This window comes from Hyaena hyaena, unplaced genomic scaffold, assembly GCF_003009895.1.
Source record: "Hyaena hyaena isolate Hyena2069 unplaced genomic scaffold, ASM300989v1 scaffold_42, whole genome shotgun sequence".
NCBI classification, from domain to species: Eukaryota; Metazoa; Chordata; class Mammalia; order Carnivora; family Hyaenidae; genus Hyaena; species Hyaena hyaena.
Window position 1 is genome coordinate 3,009,591 of NW_024080674.1, and position 17,353 is coordinate 3,026,943.

General features: G+C 54.4%; 1 protein-coding gene across 3 annotated transcripts in view; it reads left to right on the forward strand.

Moving 5' to 3' along the window:
• Positions 1–17,353, forward strand: part of NFATC2 (nuclear factor of activated T cells 2) — a 138,384-nt gene that overhangs the window by 86,115 nt on the left and 34,916 nt on the right. For all 3 annotated transcript variants that reach the window (XM_039230007.1, XM_039230009.1, XM_039230008.1), the window contains exons 7-9: positions 9,750–9,805; positions 10,186–10,312; positions 12,525–13,214. In XM_039230007.1, coding sequence (XP_039085938.1) covers positions 9,750–9,805; positions 10,186–10,312; positions 12,525–13,214 — 873 coding nt within the window. The remainder of the gene's footprint in view (positions 1–9,749; positions 9,806–10,185; positions 10,313–12,524; positions 13,215–17,353) is intronic.

Sequence of the window (17,353 nt, forward strand, 5' to 3'; positions counted from 1 at the left end):
TGGTGGAATTCCCTCTTTCCCACTGAGTCATCACACCCTAATATGAGTCATTTTATTACTTGGAGGTTCCCAAAGGTTGTATTTTGAGCTTTGTTTAATAAATATAAATGCACATGCTTAAAATAAAATTTTTTCTGCTAAATTAAGTATCTTTCCATGAATTAGTATCCTAGAAACATCGGAGCCACCTTAAGGCAGGGCCTCTGCTCCTCCACCTGCTTTTCTCCATGGTTTTGGTTTAGCCCGGGGTGGCGTTTTCTGAAACAATAGCCCTGGTGTGGGAGTCTCTCCAGATCGGGCTTCCCTCTGGGAAAGGTCAGGCTCCAGGCTGGGCCGGGGCATGACTAAGGCTCTGCAGCCCTTTGCCCTCGGTGACTCACGTCCACAGTGTCCCCGGCCCCCTGGGCTGGAGCCCACCACTCACACACAGCTGGCTGGGGCGCAAAGCTCGCCTCCGAAGCCAGAGGCCAGGTCGCTGCCCCGAAGCCCCACTAGAGACCGAGCGAAAGGTCTCATATTCGGTCCCTTGCACGTAAGGACTGTCTTTTGGGTGAAAGAGTCCTGTATCCTGCAGCTTGCTCTTTGGAAGCCTCTGAAAGAGGACACAGAGAAATGGGTTTTCTAGCTAACTTGGGTCCAAGCTTTTCCACAGTTAGACATGGTCCTTGGTGCCAGTGGACCTTGGGGTGAACTGCAGTCGCTGGCCGGGGTCTCCCGCTGCACCCCTGATCCCCGCAAGAAAGTCACAGTAGCTGTTATTAATCAACACCCTTTTGTGTTTTTTCCCTACATTTTTGGATTCATGCTCTCTTTAAAAATAAAAATTGTATATATTTAAGGTATAAGCGGGCCAGATTTTGGATCTTCCGGTGGACCTGGCTCAAAGCATGGATAGACCCCATATTATGTGCTTGGACTCAGTTTCCCCATCTTTAAAATGGGGTTTGTGGTAGGTCTTTCAGCAGCCAAAGGATATCAACGATCTAAAAGTGTCAGGCTCTCAGAAAATGTCAGCTGACCTTCCCCTCGCCCCTGGGAGCTCAGTTCACTGAACACGGAGCCAGGAAGGCAGGGCTGTGTTGGTGTCCTGTGTTGAGATTAGAGTCCTTGGGGTGCAGGTGAGCTTCTCCTCTTGTCCTCCAAGCCATCTGACGCCTGCTGTCCTGGCCTCACGGAGGAGCGGGGGGGGGGGGGGGGGGGGGGGGGGGGGCGGGGGGCAGAGCCTGACTGGCCGTTCCCGCCCCCATCTTATAGGTGGGGAGGCCGACTCCCGTGCAGAGTGAGGTTGACTTGCTTCGGGTGGCAGAGTTTGTGGGTGGAGGGCTGGTCCCAGACCCCCACTTCCTGGTTCCCAGGGCCATGGGCTGGATGCGGCTGTTGGGGGCCCACAGGTGACTGCTCACCACTGCAAGGAGGCACCCTGTGGTTTGGCTTCTGGGGAAGACGAGCCAGCAAGCCTCTTTTAGCCTCACTCCCACTCGCTCAGCCCCAGGGCTTCCATAGTGCTCCCAGGGCATTTACAGAGCACCTACTGTGTACAGGTGCCGTGCCAGGCCCTGGGGACGCAGGACAGTGGAGGTCCCTGCTCTCAGCGGGTGGACAGTCTCAAACTTGTTTATGAGATGGAGAAAGTGCTCTGAAGACAGTGAAACCAGGTCATAGGAACGGACAGAGGGCTCAGACGGGGGGAAAGCTAGAGGAAGCTCAATTAAATTCAAATCTCAGCCAACGTGTTTCTTTAGTATGAGTTTGTCCCATGCACTGGCCCAGGGTTTGGCACGTACTTGTAGTAAACAAGTGTTCACTGTTTTCTGAAGATTAGATTTAATGGGACGCCCTATATTTTTATTTGTTATATGTGGCAACCCTTGGGAGTGTGATCTAGGAGGGCTTCCCTGAGGAGGTGGCTTTGAGCAGAGGCCTAAAGCAGAAAAGAGAGAGCTGCACCGACCTATTGGAAGAGGGTCTCGGGCAGAAATAAGTGCCCAGTGCCGTAGTCCCAGCATGGAGATGAGCTTGGGGTGTTGGAGGAGATGAAAGCAGGCCCGGGCGGCGGGTACAGCCTGAGCGCGGGGCGGGGCGGGGAGGGGGGGAAACATGGTTAGATCATGCCGGGCAGGGTTTGTAGGCATGGAGGAGAGTTTGGATTTTATTACAAAATAAAAACTAGTAGCTCTTGTCCAAAGCAGTGGAGTGTCGTGATCTAGTTTGTATCATTAAGACTGTTCTGGAAATCTGGATGAAGAATGGCCTCCAGGATTGGGGTGGGGGGCAAGTGGGAGGTGCTGTGAGCCCCCACTGAAGCTGGCCAGGTGGAGGACGGAGGGGCTAAGGCACCGAAAAGGTGGGGTGGCATCAGGAGAAGCTGGATGTCGGGACTCAAGGCATCTCCTCTCAGCCTCCCAGCAAATGCCCTTTCAGGTGGCCGAAATCCTGAGCTGTGGGACACTCCCGCGCCCCAGGCCCCCCTGCTCGGCTCATCGAGCCCCCACACCCAGGGAGAACACACTTTTCTACTCATTAGCCGTCGTAAAGAGCAGACTGGGATGACTTCAGCCGTCTTCGTTTAGCTGATCTCTAAAACGCCAGGACTGGGAAGCATCACACATGCTTTCCTAACACAAGGTGACACTTTGATTTCCTCCCCATTTGCCTCGTGCCCCCTGGCGTGCTCGCGGCCCGAGTGAGGACGGATTCGCTGTTTTCCCTCCGGAAAGCTCCCTTCTTTCTCCTTCGGGTGCCGACAGGAGCCCGCGGCTCATCTGCTGACGGCTAAGACCCCAGCGCAGACCCGACGCCAGCCCCCCAGCTCCTGACGCTTTGGGCTCAAGGTCTGCAAAGCTGACACGAGACCTCCCACCGGGGAGTGGCCGCCGGTCCGCGGACGCGCTGGTTGCTGGGCTCGCACTTCTGGCACAGGGCCAAGCCGCCTCGCGGGCTGGAGCGTTGACTGGACCGTGCACACCCCCACCCCGTGTTGTTGTTGCAAAGCCTTGCTAAGTCTCCTGTAGACCTGACCGCTCTGCCCCAAGAGCCTGGCTCTTTACGCTTCCCTCTGAGTAAGACTTGGGAGGCCTTTCCGTGCTGGCTGCCGGCCCCTGTTAATTTAGGACGGGGAAGTTTGCCCAGACATCTGCTCGAGGGACTGGAGTCCTGCACCTCGTCCCAGCCCAGGGCGGCAGAAGCGACCTTGGTCATCTCAGGCCTCTTCTGTTCTGGGCAGGGTTTTCCGGAGTCCCTGACCTGAGGTCTGGGTCGGGGGTGGATTGTAGAGAAGTTGGGGTCTCCTGGGTCCGACTCTGGGGAGTGCTCTGGTTGCATGGGATCCCATGTCCGCACTGTTCCCCCGGGGGGCCCTGTCCCTCAGCCCGCTCCCCAAAAACGATTCTTCGCAGAGGGCTCAGCGAAGGTCTTTTCGTTGGAGAGGCCAGCGGTATGGCTGGGGGCCGAGCCGTGGGGAATCCTGAGGTCAGTTTGTGCGTTTAGTCCGCTGGTGTTTACCGAGCACTCGTTACAGGCCAGACTCGGCAGTGCTGGGGCGGAGCAGAGAACCAGCACAGGTGATAGCAGTCCTCACTATGGGCTGAGCATTTTGCTAAGAACTTTACATATAACTTGTTTGAATTTTTGCCGGTTCTCTGAAGCCGGTAAATCAGCTTTACCTTTGCTTAGGAGGAAACTGAGGCACAGAGAGGTTAAGCTGCCATGGAAAGGGCACACAGTGAGTAAATAGCAATGGTTGAACTTGAACCTGGAAAGAGTGAGCTCGGGCTGAGAGAGCCCTGCCAGCATTGGCTGTGAATTCCTCTCCTCCTCCTGGGAGCTCAATTCAGAGGCTGGGATTAGGGTGTCCTCTTGATGAAACCCTGGGACTTGTGTGCTGGGGGGGGTCTCAGGGAGGGGCACGGAAAGACGGACCCAGGGAAGTGGTCTTGAGGTATTTTGTAAACCACACACTTCCACAGAGACCAGCTCCCTTGAGTGTGCCTTCCGCATACTCCCTAAAACTGAGGACAGCAGGGTCACCTTTCAGCTCCTGTTGGGGACCCGTCTGTTCAGAGCTCAGTGCAGACCCCACGTGGGACGCGCGAGCAGACTGGGCTCCTGAGGCCGCCCTCTGGGGCTTCTGATGCCCAAAGACCAAAGGAAGAGGCTGGGCCCCTGGGCTTGGCTCATGATTTAGCAAATCTAATCTTTGAGCTCTCTGTCCTTTTAAAAGTTGGGGTAATTGTGAAAAGACCCATTTGAAAGGAAAGAAGTCAGGCACTGTGTACACCTCCTTTCTTTAAAAATTTTTTTTTTAATGTTTATTTTTGAGAGAGAGAGGGAGCACGAGCAGGGGAGGGGCAGAGAGAGAGGGAGACACAGAATCCAAAGCAGCTCCAGGCTCTGAGCTGTCAGCACAGAGCCCAACACGGGGCTCGAACCCACGAACCGCGAGATGATGACCTGAACCGAAGTCGGACGCTCAACCGACTGAGCCTCCCAGGCGCCCTTGCACCTGCTTTCTATAACACACATTGTCCCTTCATGAATTCCCTCCACCCATGCCCGCAGGCAAGAATATGTGTAATTTATAATTACAGTCCAAGAAATGTGTATTATTTTCTGATTAAAACACGCTTGTGGGTTTTTCCCCCATAATAATACGTTGTGCAGAATATACGCAAGCAAGGACGACGATATTTAAATAATACGTTGCCACGAACCATAATAATTAGGCTCACCACCGTCTGGTGAGCATTTACATTGTGCCATGCGTCTGTCTGGATGCTGTGCTTGTCCCCATGTTTTGGGTAAGAGGCCGAGAGAGGTAGAGGGTCTTATCCAAGCCCACACAGCTCATCGGGCCCGCAGCCTGTGGGGTGTTAGGTTAAAAAAAAAAACCCTCTAATTAGGTGCTGCCCTTTCGAAAGGAGATTCCAGCTGAAAATGCAAGACTTGCTGGCGGCCTGTGTGCCCTGAGCGCGGGGGTCGCAGGAGGAACACGGACAGAGTGATGACCGCTACAGCGGAGCGTGTTCTGGCCACAGAGTGTGTCGAGCTGGCGCGCGTCACGAAGGATGTGCAGATGAAGGTTTGACGGGAAACACCGGAACAAGGAGGCTTTTCTCCCGAAAACTCCTCGGTGTTTCCTTCCCGATCTGCGGCCCAGGCCAGGGGTGAGGCCTCCGTGGGGAGGTCCGTTAGCCTTGCTGGAGCCCCGTGGAGGGCGACCGAGAGGAGGGAGGGTTTTGAGTGAGTGGCCGGACAGGGATGTCCCCCTGCGGCCCGACCTGTGGACACCAGGACCCTCCTGGGCACGCGGTTCTGATTGTGAAGGGAAGAGGTCAGGTCCTTGGAGCAAAGGGCCTGGGGTCTGGGAGGAAGGATAGCCGGGTGGCTCCCTGTCCTGGCAGCTGGCGGGGGGGGGACCGCAGGAGCAGAGAAAGACACTGACCGAGATGGTGTGGGGCGATGGTGTTCTCTGGCCCAAGCGTGCAGCCTCGGGGAAAACCTCAGAGGCGGCCCAGTGAAGGGGCTTCTGCAGACACCTGGCCGTCCTGGCCCCCGTGTGGTGGGAGGCAGTTCCCTGCCTCTCAGAGGCCCTCAGGGTGGGGCGTGGAGGGTGAGGGCGAGCTGGGGGCGGGGGGCTGGGAGAGGCCAAAGCCCTGTGAGGTGCCCAAGATGGTTGGATCGTCTGAAAAAAAATTATTTTTTTTACATGAGCAAAATCTGCGTTTTTAGGGGAAATCTCATTTTGAATGTTTTCTTAATGTTTATTTTTGAGATAGAGAAGGAGGCAGCATGAGTGGGGGAGGGGCAGAGAGAGAGAGGGAGACACAGGACCCGCAGGCTCTAGGCTCTCAGCTGTCAGCACAGAGCCCGACGCGGGGCTCGAACCCACGAACCATGAGATCATGACCTGAGCCGAAGTCGGGCACTTAACCGACTGAGCCACCAGGGCGCCCATGAAATCTCATCATGAAATGGCAGCAGCTAATTTAAAAAACTCCAAGCCGCCCTCTAGGCCATAAAACAGGCCTGGTCTCTAGGATGAGGCCAGTGGCTCTTTAAAAAGTATATAAATTGTGGTAAAATATGCATATCAGAGCATCGATGGTTGTAGCCATTTGTAAGCATCTAATTCGGTGGCATTAAATACATGCAGTGTATTTTGTAATATCCCCACTGTCACCACTACCAATGTTCCAAACATTCTGGAATTTTGAAACAGGAGCTCAGTACCCATTGAACAGTAACTGCCCCCAGCCTTCCCCACCGCCCCTGCACCCAAGCCTCTGGGCGCCTGCCTTCCGCTCTCTGTCTCTCTGAATCTGCCTATTCGGTGTACCTGGTGCAAATGCAATTGTATAATATTTGCCCTTCTGTGCTGGGCTTGTTTACTTGGCGTTCTGAGTTCAGGGTCTGTCCGCGTGGCAGTGCGTACCAGAACCTGCATCCTTTCCGAGGCCGGATGCTGTCTCACGGGACATATATGCCATATTCCGCTGATCCGTGCGTCTGGCGCAGGACCTCTGCCTTCTCGGAAGCGGCATTCTGCCCCAGCACGTAGTTAGACAGCCACTGTAATTTCCTGCAGCCACTTAATTCCAGCCGCGCCGACCAGTGGCTGAGCATGCAGGTGTGCAGTGGGGAAGGCGAGGCCTCGAGGTCATCCCGGGGAAGGAATGGGGGAGGCAGAGGCACGCTTGCTCGGTGAGGGAGGGGGTGAGGGGTGCCATGGTAGCCGTGGCGTGGCTCTCCTGGGTGGGACTGCCACTGAGTCTGGAAAGACGGGTCCCCAGGAATGTCTGCCCAGTGCCCGTCATTCGCCTAGTGGAGAAGCCGCACAGGCACAGGGATCTGAGACCATGTCACACCGCGGGGCCAGGAGCCCTGGTTGTCAGGCGCAGCCGCACAGGCTCCGGTCTGGCTTCCCTGACCGATAGCTGTGCTTCCTTGGGCCGCTGCTTTTGCCTCTCTGTGCCCGAGCGCCCTCACCTATCAAGTGGGGGGTGATGATCAGACCTGCGGCGCAGGGCTGCTGTGGGCATTAGGCCAGTCCATACCTGCCAGGTGCTTTGAGCGGCGCTTTGCATGTAGACAGTGCTCGTAAGCAGCAGCTGTCATTCCTGCTGGGGACGGGGTGGTCAAGACGGTGCCTGGAGAGTCCAAGAAACAGCTGGTGCAGGGCCTTCGAGGCCGGGCTGGGCTTGCTTAGGTGGTATCTGGAGGCATAGGGGGAACAGCGCAGGGCAGGGTTTGAGAAGATGGGCCTGAATGTTTTTTAAAAAATGTTTCTTTGTTTATTTTTGAAAGAGAGGGAGAGAGAATTCCAAGCAGGCTCCATGCTGTCAGCTCAGAGCCCCAAGTGGGGCTCGATCTTACAAACTGTGAGGTCATGACCTGATCTGAAATCAAGAGTCGGGCGCTTAACTGAGCCACCCGGGCCCAGCCGAGAATGCACCTTTGACCAGGACCATGCCTCATTTATAAGCACCCCTGAGAGGGACCTAAGTCTCTGGTGGGTGATCTCTGACCTGTCGCTGATAAAGGGATGAGAATTTTTCTGTCTCATTCTGTCCAGGGCTTTTCACACGGAAGGTGCCCTGTCTTGATGACCTGACTTCAAATTCCTTGATGTCTGACTATCTTTTCTTGCTTTCTTTGCGCAGTGGCTGCTGGTAGCTGCCGACTCCTTGGCACGCTCAGAAGTGACATATTTGCAGGCACTGCGACGTCTCTGGTGATGGGGAGACAGCGGTGGCTCTAACTTGGTCCCTCCCATCATGGTGGCAGTTGGTTCATTGACTGCCTTTTCCTGTTCCCTTTTGATATAAACCCAGGTCTCCCTTAATCATTTCAGGAGTTGCATCTAACAGAACTGTAAGGGCTTAAAGGTTACAGAAGCCCCCAGCTAGCTCGTTGCCTGTATGTTGTTAAGATCATCTAAGTTGCAGGGCACCTGGGGGCTCAGTCCGTTAAGCATCCGACTCTGGCTCAGGTCATGATCTCACAGTCTGTGGGTTCGAGCCCCGCATCAGGCTCTGTGCTGACAGCCCTGAGCCTGGAGCCTGCTTCAGAGTCTGTGTCTCCCTCTCTCTGTCCCTCCCCTGCTTGTGCTCTGTCTCTCAAAAATAAATGTTAAAAAATTAAAAAAAAAAGATCACCTGCATTGCATCAGCGTGGGTAGCAATCACAGGACCTTATTAATTACTATTTTGGGAAATATGTTCCATACCAGGAAGTTCAAATAATGCTTAGGAACCACATTTCTTTGGGCAAACCTTAAGAGACAAGACATGGATTTGAATCTAACCTATCACAGAAGGTGTTAATAGTTGTGTTTAAAACAGGGGAGAGGGCTTCTGTGGCCAGATGTTGGGATATGGTACTTACTGCAGCCCACCTTGGAGAGTTACACTGCACATGAGCAGATTAAAAGCTCTGAGAAGTCCTGCAGCAGAGAAACCTATTTGACATTGATTCAGCATTTTCCAAATGCTTATTAGCTTTAGAATTTGTTTCTCGTCCTCACAAACCCATTTACCATCCTTCAGAGCCAGCGTTCCACAAAACACCCTGGAAACACTTGTGGAAATGATTTGTTTCAGCCGAAAACTGCCCAATGGCCCATGTAGGTGGTCAGAAAAAGAAATCCGTTATTTGCAAATGCAGAGTTTTGTTTGGCCCAAGTTGTTGGTCCCAAACTGGGGAGCTAGTGTTCTTCTCCAGGGAAGGAGAGCTCGCTCCTGAGCAAAACCTCTCATCAATTATGGTAATGAGTCATGTTGAAATGCAGGCTGTTGACTGAAAAGTCAGAGGGGGGAGGGCTCCTGTCCACCCGGTCCAAGGATTCTCAAGCCAGGACATTGTTTGAGAGAGAACATGCAAGCCACCTGTGTTCTCAGACGATCAAGAAGGCATGTCTGGGGCAGCCAGTGTCTGTAATGGGGCTCCTGTGACAGTCTTGGCTCACACAGGACGTTTTGGAAATGATCTTTGGTTGAACAAAGCTTGGAGTAAAGTATAACATAGAACAATACTACCTTTTTTTTTTTTTTTTTAAAGAAAGATACATTGAAACACTGGAAAGGAACGGCAGTGGGATGATGGGCAATTTCCATTATTTTCCTTGTTTTCTACTGGTGCCCAGTTTTCTGTCCACATGCATTCCATTTGGAAAAAGAAATAGACATACATGTAAATAAAAGACATTTATGTTCAAATAGACAGACATGATACAAAAACACATGTACCTTGCTGAAACGATATAACATGTTAAATCAAGACAAATATAAGGTGATGAGTTGTGGTCTTAAATCTTTGGTTTCTGAATGAAATCTGGGCATGTGTAGCAACGTGGATGGGACTCGAGGGTGTTATGCTGAGTGAAATAAGTCAGGCAGAGAAGGACAGATACCATATTTTTTCACTCATATGTGGATCAGGAGAAACTTAACAGAGGACCATGAGGGAGAAGAAGGAGAAAAAAATCATTGGGGAGAGGGAGGGAGGCAAACCATAAGAGACTCTTAAATACTGAGAACAAACTGAGGGCTGATGGGGGTGGGGGGGAGGGGAAAGTGGGTGATGGGCACGGAGGAGGGCACTTGTGGGGATGAGCACTGGGTGTTATATGGAAATCGACTTGACAATAAACTATATTAAAAAAAAAATAAAAGGCACTTGTTATTTATAGAACGTCAAAAACACTTTGGTTTCTAATAGCTCCTTCAAAGTGTGTCTTTTTACAATTTTTCCAGATGGGCAGCAGATTTGGGAGATGGGAGCCACGGTGGATAAAGACAAGAGCCAGCCTGTAAGCACACGGTCACGGTGCCCGAGTGCCCTTTCATGCTCCCCTCCCCCCTCCCTCTGCTCTTTCTTTCCTTTTTCCCTCCTTCACCAATGCCCCAGAGCTTTGGACCTAACAGGCGCTCGGTAGGTATTGAGTTGACAAATAAATCAAACAATTTATTGAGCACCAGACCCTCTGATGTGTAACTGTGACATCATAATATACTTTGATAGACTCAGTGGCAACCTTTCTTTGCTGCGGCGAGAAAGTCAAGTTCCCCTTAAGTAGTATTTTACCTGTGTCTTGACTCCTTTAAGATGGTCTGGCTTGGTGTGCTTGAGTCCTTGTGTAGGAATTTAGACACTGTTGTAGCTAAGTTAACGGTAGCTCCTTCCTTCCAGAACATGCTTTTTGTTGAGATCCCTGAATATCGAAACAAGCACATCCGCACATCGGTGAAGGTCAACTTCTACGTCATCAATGGGAAAAGAAAACGGAGTCAGCCTCAGCACTTTACCTACCACCCAGGTAAGGAATCTTCTCTGAAGGCCCCTTGGTGTTGAAAGGCAGCACACACATGCAGTGAGGACACGGGGAGGTCTGCTTTCAGCTGGTTGACCTTGGGCCGGTGGCTCAATCTCTCTGAGCCTCCATTTCCTCATCTGTCAAATGGGACTTTCCTTACAAGAGTCACAGAAATCAAGTGCACGTAAAGTGCTTAGCACAGTGCGCAGCAAGTGAGCTGATAGGAATGATTTCAACAGATAATTATTGTTCATGTGCTTCTTCGGGAGGGCAGAGTAGTGGAGAGGCGCTTGTCGCCTGCAAATGACATCTTAGAGTGGATCATGATTGGGTAAGCGGATGTGACTGGAAACCTGCAGAATCGTGGCAGTGGGTGGTCACCCGTGGCCACGTGGAATTCCTGGGTCGACAGCCGCGCAGGGTGTCTCGGCCCCACAAAGCGCTACCGCCAGAAGAAGAGTGAGAAGGGCTGTTCGCGTTCATTCAGAAAATAGCTGAGTGCCCCGTGCTCTTCTTGGCTTGAAGACACAGTCGTGAACCAAACGTAAAAATTCCTACCCTCGTTGGAGCTCATGTTCAAACGGGGGATTCGGAGAAAAGGTAATATTGACCAAAGGAGATTCAGAGAGTGGGTCATGTCGACCATATAATCGACACGGCCGATTCTAACCAGGGCCGCAGAAAGGGCCAGCAAGCTTCCCAAGGCTGCCCTAGGCCTATTAGCCACCTTTCCGAGTTGGGGAGCCTGTGATCTGAGACTGTCACCCAGGGTACGGTTTCCACCCCGCGGCAGGTGTCACGCGGAGCCTCCGCGCTACTGGAGGCATCAGACCCAGGGGGCTGTCCTCGCAGCCCGGGCTTGGTGGCGCTTGGCTTTGGTGGAGCGTGTCCAGAGGTGTCCGTGGCCCCTCTGGCCGTCGCACCACCCAGGACTGCCGTGCCGTCAGTGGCAGTGGCCCGCGGGGGAGCGTGGGGGGAGGCTCTCCGGGGAGGTGCTGGATTGTAGCTCAGTGATCCCTTTTAGCGGAGAGGTTTTCCCGTGTGTCTGTGGCCTTCCGGCCTCGTGCGGTGTGGCCAGGAGGCCTTCCTGGGCCCGGCACAGGCACCCGCCTGTCCGAGAGGTCCGTCCCCCGGTGTCAGCCAGGGCCTGAAGGGCACCCTGGGAAACGACTCCCGGTTGGTGCGAGCGCTGCCCTTCGCTCTGGCTCCCGAACCGCGTGCGGCCCTGGTCCCTGGCACCTGGCGGGTCCCCCCACTCGATTCCAGTCCTGTCACTGTCTCTTTCCATCCAGGGAGGAAGCTCGGTCCTCGACTCCTGGGGCTGGAAATGCTTTAGTAAAGGGCTCTGGGGAAGCACAGGTTCCCGTGACCCTGCCCCAGGGAGGGGGAGGGGGAGAGGGATCGTAATTGCCGCAACACCAATGGTGGTGAGATAATAGCAACAACAGCAAGCATTGAGCACTTACTGTATACCAGCCGCTGTGCTAAGTACTTTCCACGCATCTCGTTGAATCTTCCCCACAACCTCACGGGGATAGGTACGCTTGTTACTGTAACGGATGGGGAAACTGAGGCTCTGGCCAGCAGGTTTCCTTTCCCCCCGAATGCTACAGAACTGAGGGGATGAACCACCCCACCGTTCGGTCATTCCTGTTTCTAGAAAATATCTGAGTGTCAGTGGAGTGCAAGGCATTGTTTTAGGGGCTAGGGGCACAGCCCTGAACAAAGGAGACCACAAAAAAGTCCTCTGTTTGGGGAGCTGACAGCCTGAAGTGGGGGGGTGGTTCAGATAATGAGTGAGTGCATGAAATATACAGAGTGTGTCAGGTGGTAAACATTTCCAGGGGCAACAAGCAGGGAAGGGAGGGGTGAGCTTCTGGAGAGCGTGGAGGAGGGGTGGGATGTTCAGCCTTCCTCTCCGAACTCTCCCCTGGGGTAAAGCCCGTAGCCATCCCAGGGCTGAGGCCCACCAACCTTGGAAAGGCCTTTCCACTCTTGGAAAGGCCTACGGCTCGCGACCGTCGAGCAGGGCAGGATCTCTGACTTAAGACAATTACACAGGGAGGCTCTTGTCCAAGGGTAATAAATGACGGAGCCCAAGGGTCTGCCCCTGCCTCCTTGGACTCCCAAGGCGGTGCTCCCAGCCAAAGCCCGTTGAGCCTCGCTGCACCCCCGTGGCTAAGAAGGGTGCGCCCCGTGTGCTTCTCTCCTCTAGTCCCGGCCATTAAGACGGAGCCCACCGATGAGTATGACCCCACCTTGATCTGCAGCCCCGCCCACGGGGCCCTGGGGAGCCAGCCTTACTACCCGCAGCACCCGATGGTGGCTGAGTCCCCCTCCTGTCTCGTGGCCACCATGGCTCCCTGCCAGCAGTTTCGCTCGGGGCTCTCGCCCCCCGACGCCCGCTACCAGCAGCAGAACCCCGCGGCCGTCCTGTACCAGCGGAGCAAGAGCCTGAGCCCCAGCCTGCTGGGCTACCAGCAGCCGGCCCTCATGGCCGCGCCCCTGTCCCTGGCGGACGCCCACCGCTCCGTGCTGGTGCACGCCGGCTCCCAGGGCCAGAGCTCGCCCCTGCTCCACTCCTCTGCGGCCACCCAGCAGGCCTCGCCGGTGATCCACTACTCGCCCACCAGCCAGCAGCTGCGCTGTGGCGGCCCACAGGAATTCCAGCACATCATGTACTGCGAGAATTTTGTGCCCGGCGCCGCCAGGCCCGGCCCGCCCCCCACCAGTCAGGGTCAGAGGCTGAGCCCAGGGTCCTACCCCACGGTCATTCAGCAGCAGAATGCCACCAGCCAGAGAGCCGCCAAAAACGGACCCCCGGTCAGTGACCAAAAGGAAGTATTACCCACAGGAGTGACGATTAAGCAGGAGCAGAATTTGGACCAGACCTACTTGGATGACGGTAAGATGCTTGTTTTCCTCGTTGTCCATAAGGACGGGCCCCCAGAGCACCCCTGACCCCTGCAAGTTCACTGTGTGGTCCGGGTGTCTTCCTTCACCCCCTTGGGCCTCTGTGGCCCCCTCTTTCATTTAAGGGGGTTGGATAATAAGATCACCTTTAAGGCCTCACTCGACTCTGTGCAGGAATCCTTTCCCAGCAGGACTTCTGGTGGGGGGGGGGGGCTGCTTAGAGTTCTAGATGTTTCCCTACAACTACCGCAACAGAAAGAGCAAACGAGGGCAATTCTGGCCGAAGGAGCGTCCCCTGGGTCATGAACTGGGGCACTTTGACCGCTTCCACTCTCCATCGCCAAGTTTAGACCAAGAATAGACAAACAGAAAGGAAGGAAGGCTAACCTTTTATTCCCGTGGAGGAAAAAAGGTCCTGCTTTATAGCCCTCTTTTGTGTATTTGGGGGAGGGGAGCGGAGAAAGGGAAGGAGCAGGCTCGCTGAAGAGTGGAGCATGAATGGGGGGCTTGCGGGCAGGCTCTGGGCAGAGCTGAGCCATGTGCCGGGGAAACAGAGACGCGCATTGACAGGAGGGAAACAGTGGGCTTCCGTTGTGGTGAGCGGGCTGCTGGGGTGGTTGGGCCAGAGGAAAAGGCGCAGAGAGACTTTGTGGGAGTCTGTAGGTGCCCGAGTGTGTGGGGGGCATAGTCTTGACAGAGGAGTGGCGGGGTGCACACGACGGTGGTCTGTGATCTCCGGGAGGAGGGGCTGGTTGTGTGGCATCAGCCAGGTGCCACTGAAAGCCTGAGGGGGCGGGGCTGTGGGCGGGGCCTCCCCAGGGGCGGGGCCAGGGGAAGCAAACAGGTGGTGTGAGTTTCTTAGTGGAAAGAAAACCTAGACCCCTGGCCGCCACCCACGGTACCAGCCGCCCATTTTACAGGCAGTAGATCTACCCCGAAACCTCAATTATGTAGGAAAACTCACTCAGGAGCCCAGCCAAGCGGTAGGAAATACGGCAGAAAGCTTCAACATGCCCCCAACAGTTATCATAAAAATCAGCTACTGTATCAGCCCCTTCTCTGGCAGGAATTCTCAGGTGTGTACTCAGAGACTGCTGCCTTTTACTTCATGCAGAGTTTTGACGATCTGGGAGATCTGGTTCTGGGACTTCTCATAGTTTCTGCATCGTCTCTCTAGTAAAACTGTTGATCCAAAACTTCCCCCAAACACCTCAAGCAAAGATTTCCAGGGCCACTCAGTGTAAGGCCAGACCGCCCCACGTGCCTGGCAAGGCTGACCTCAGGCTATTGCTATGTTAATAATTGATCTGTCTAATCCTGAATAATCAAACACAGGTTGAGTTAGAGTCACTGTGCTCGGGTTTTAAAAGGGAGACCCGTGTGCTATCTATCCTGGAACAGTTCACACCCCAAATGGTTAAGATAAAATTCGGGTGCTTATTTGAAAGGGGTGTATCACGTAGACAGTCCAGTTCGTGCAGAGTGCCTAACGCTAGGGGACAACTGAAAGCTGTAACCAGACCTCTCTCCATGCATGGGCTTGGGGCATGTGTCAGGGACGAGGCACTTTATAAATAAATGATGCCTGGGCGGGCGCAGGTGACTTTCCCCAGCTGACACCGGGTCTGGTGTTGGCTTAGTCTCCCAGAGCTAGGAATGTGCCGGCCCCTCCCACCTGTCCATCACCTCGCGTTCAGGACAGACCGTGAAAGATCTCTGTTAGAGATGGCAAGTTCAGTTCGTGGCCTGGCTCTCGGGAAATCTATCAGTATCCAGGTGGTCGTGATTCACCTTTGAGGGTCCATCGTGACCTCAGACCTATACAGATGCTTCCTGCTTTCACAGAAGCCCGTGTTACAGACAAAACAACTGAGAACAGAGACTCTTTAGGGCCCTCTAAGTGCCTTTCTGAACACAAGTGGGTTCAAAGTCATGGTGAAAGTGAGCTCTTGGTGGTTCAGTAACATGAGTCAGCTCTAAGGGTATCTCGGAGAGCTGAGTGACGTGAAATTGCTTTTCCGGATGGAGCCTTTTCTTAAGTACTTTATGCATGAGCCCAGTCCCATAGGATTTTAGCAGATAGTCTCTGAAATGAGGGTTCTGAGGCTTAAAAAGTTGGAAAAAAAAATCTGTCAAACCAGGTTGTTATTTCTTTAAAGCTTGTTTATTATAGGACTTCTCAGAGCCTTTACTGCACTAGTGGACACTATACATTTCTAAGGTGAGGAATATAGTACTTCCCAGAATTACACATAAGAGAGTGCAGCCCCAGGGGATGCTGTTCCTATTGCATTTTATCATACTCTCTGTGACTGGAATGTCTGGAGTTGTGCAGCATGGCGGGGCTGGAGCTCCCGTACCCCAGCATTCTGGGGAAATAACATGAAGGAGTTTCAGAGTTCAGAAGCCCAGCACTGCCCCATTCTGTATGCCTGTGTTCACACTTCTGAATTCTTTGGCTTGGCGTGGGGATCAGAGCGTGACGGGCAAGAGAATAATTGCGACCTGGGCGGCTCCCAAGAGGCAGCAAGGTGGCTGCTCTGAGATGTTCAGTGCGTGACCGGCATCGTCCCAATGGCTCCGCGGAGCCCACGGCCCTCCAGGGTGAAAGCACCCGTGTGGCCAGGTGTGCCTGGTGTCAGCTCCCAGCAGGAGCCGCGTGCCCTTTGGTCTCCTCACTAGCTGAGATCCAGACCCCTCCTGCAGATCATTCCGGAGTCCACTGCTGGCCTTGGGGATGTGGGATTCAGACTTCTCCGTTGGTTTTGCGTTGACTCCTGACAGGTAAATTGAAATCCCTGCGTCATTTCTTTAGTCTGGTTGGGAGACGTCCTAGGTTTGGAAGCTCCCTTTCTGTCCTCATCGCCAGTGACTCGAAGGGTACCTTCCCCCCCAAATACACACCTGACTGCAGAAGCCGGAGCGGCGTGAGCGCCAGTATTTCCCACGTGCCTCGCATCTGCCTCGGGACTTTGGCAGAGACGCTTTCCTTGGAAACCTGGTGAGAGCTGGGGTTCGGTGCTTTGAGGGTCAAGGGGGGCCGGGCCGTCTTCCAGTTAGAAAAGGAAGGGGTCACCCGCGGACTTGGGTCCACAGGCAAACAGATCATCTTTGAGGCTGACCGCGCCCCTTGACCGTGCTCCCCGGCAGCCCCGCGTGTGGTTATCTTTGCCTGACCCTTCGTGAATGATGCAGAGTAGCTCATCTGGGCGTCTCACCTGGCTCCCTGGCGTTGCTGCTTTTCATCCCTCCCTCTCGCACTGCACTCCTGCACACAGACAGATCCTTTATAATGTACCTGGAATTGTGAAAACGTGAGTTGTTCACAAGGAGCTCTGTCCTGCCGTCGGCTGGAATGCAGGGAGGGCGGCTGCGCCTCGCTCGCCCGGGGCGCCTCGCTCCAGCAGGCGGGGGGAGGGTTTGTGCCGCGCGGGCCCAGGCGAGGAGAGAGGCACAGACAGGGCTCCTGCCCTGTGCCGCCCATGACACAGTCCCCGCAGAACCTGGGGGCTCCCAGGTGGTCGGGCCATCTCACCGCAGGTTCCAGGGTGGGGAGCCTGCACCGTCAGCCTCGAGATTCAGCCACAGACGAGAGGACTGAGGGGCAGGGAGAGGCCCGGGACTCCAAGGAGACCCCTGATCCCATTCTGGAAAGGTCTTGGGGAGAAAAGACGCGGTGTCTGTGACACTGGAGCCTCTGCCGGTGGCCTGAGGGCCCGGCCGGTGGTGTGCGTTCACGTCTGTGTAGTCTGTTTCTGAATCTCCTTCTCTGTTCCTCACGTGAACTGCTTTAAAAGAATCACGTGTTGAAATCCCTTGAATGGATTGGAGCATCTGTCTGCGTGTTTAACAGTTGAGATGGAGGCAGGTGCAGGGGTCAGTTAGGTCCTTCGAATTTCACCAGCTGGGCCACCCATGTGATCACCACCCGGACAGTGCATGGCGTGGGATCATGTTAGCGTCCCAGAGCGCCCTGCGCCGCCCCCCCCCCATGTCCCCTCCACCTCCTGTGTCCTACCCAGCCCCGAATCCCAGAGATTTGTTTTGCCTTTTCATATACAGAGAGGTCCTGCGGTGCTGCCCTTTGGTGTCTGGCTTTTGTCCATCGGCCGCAGGCCAGTGAGATCCAGA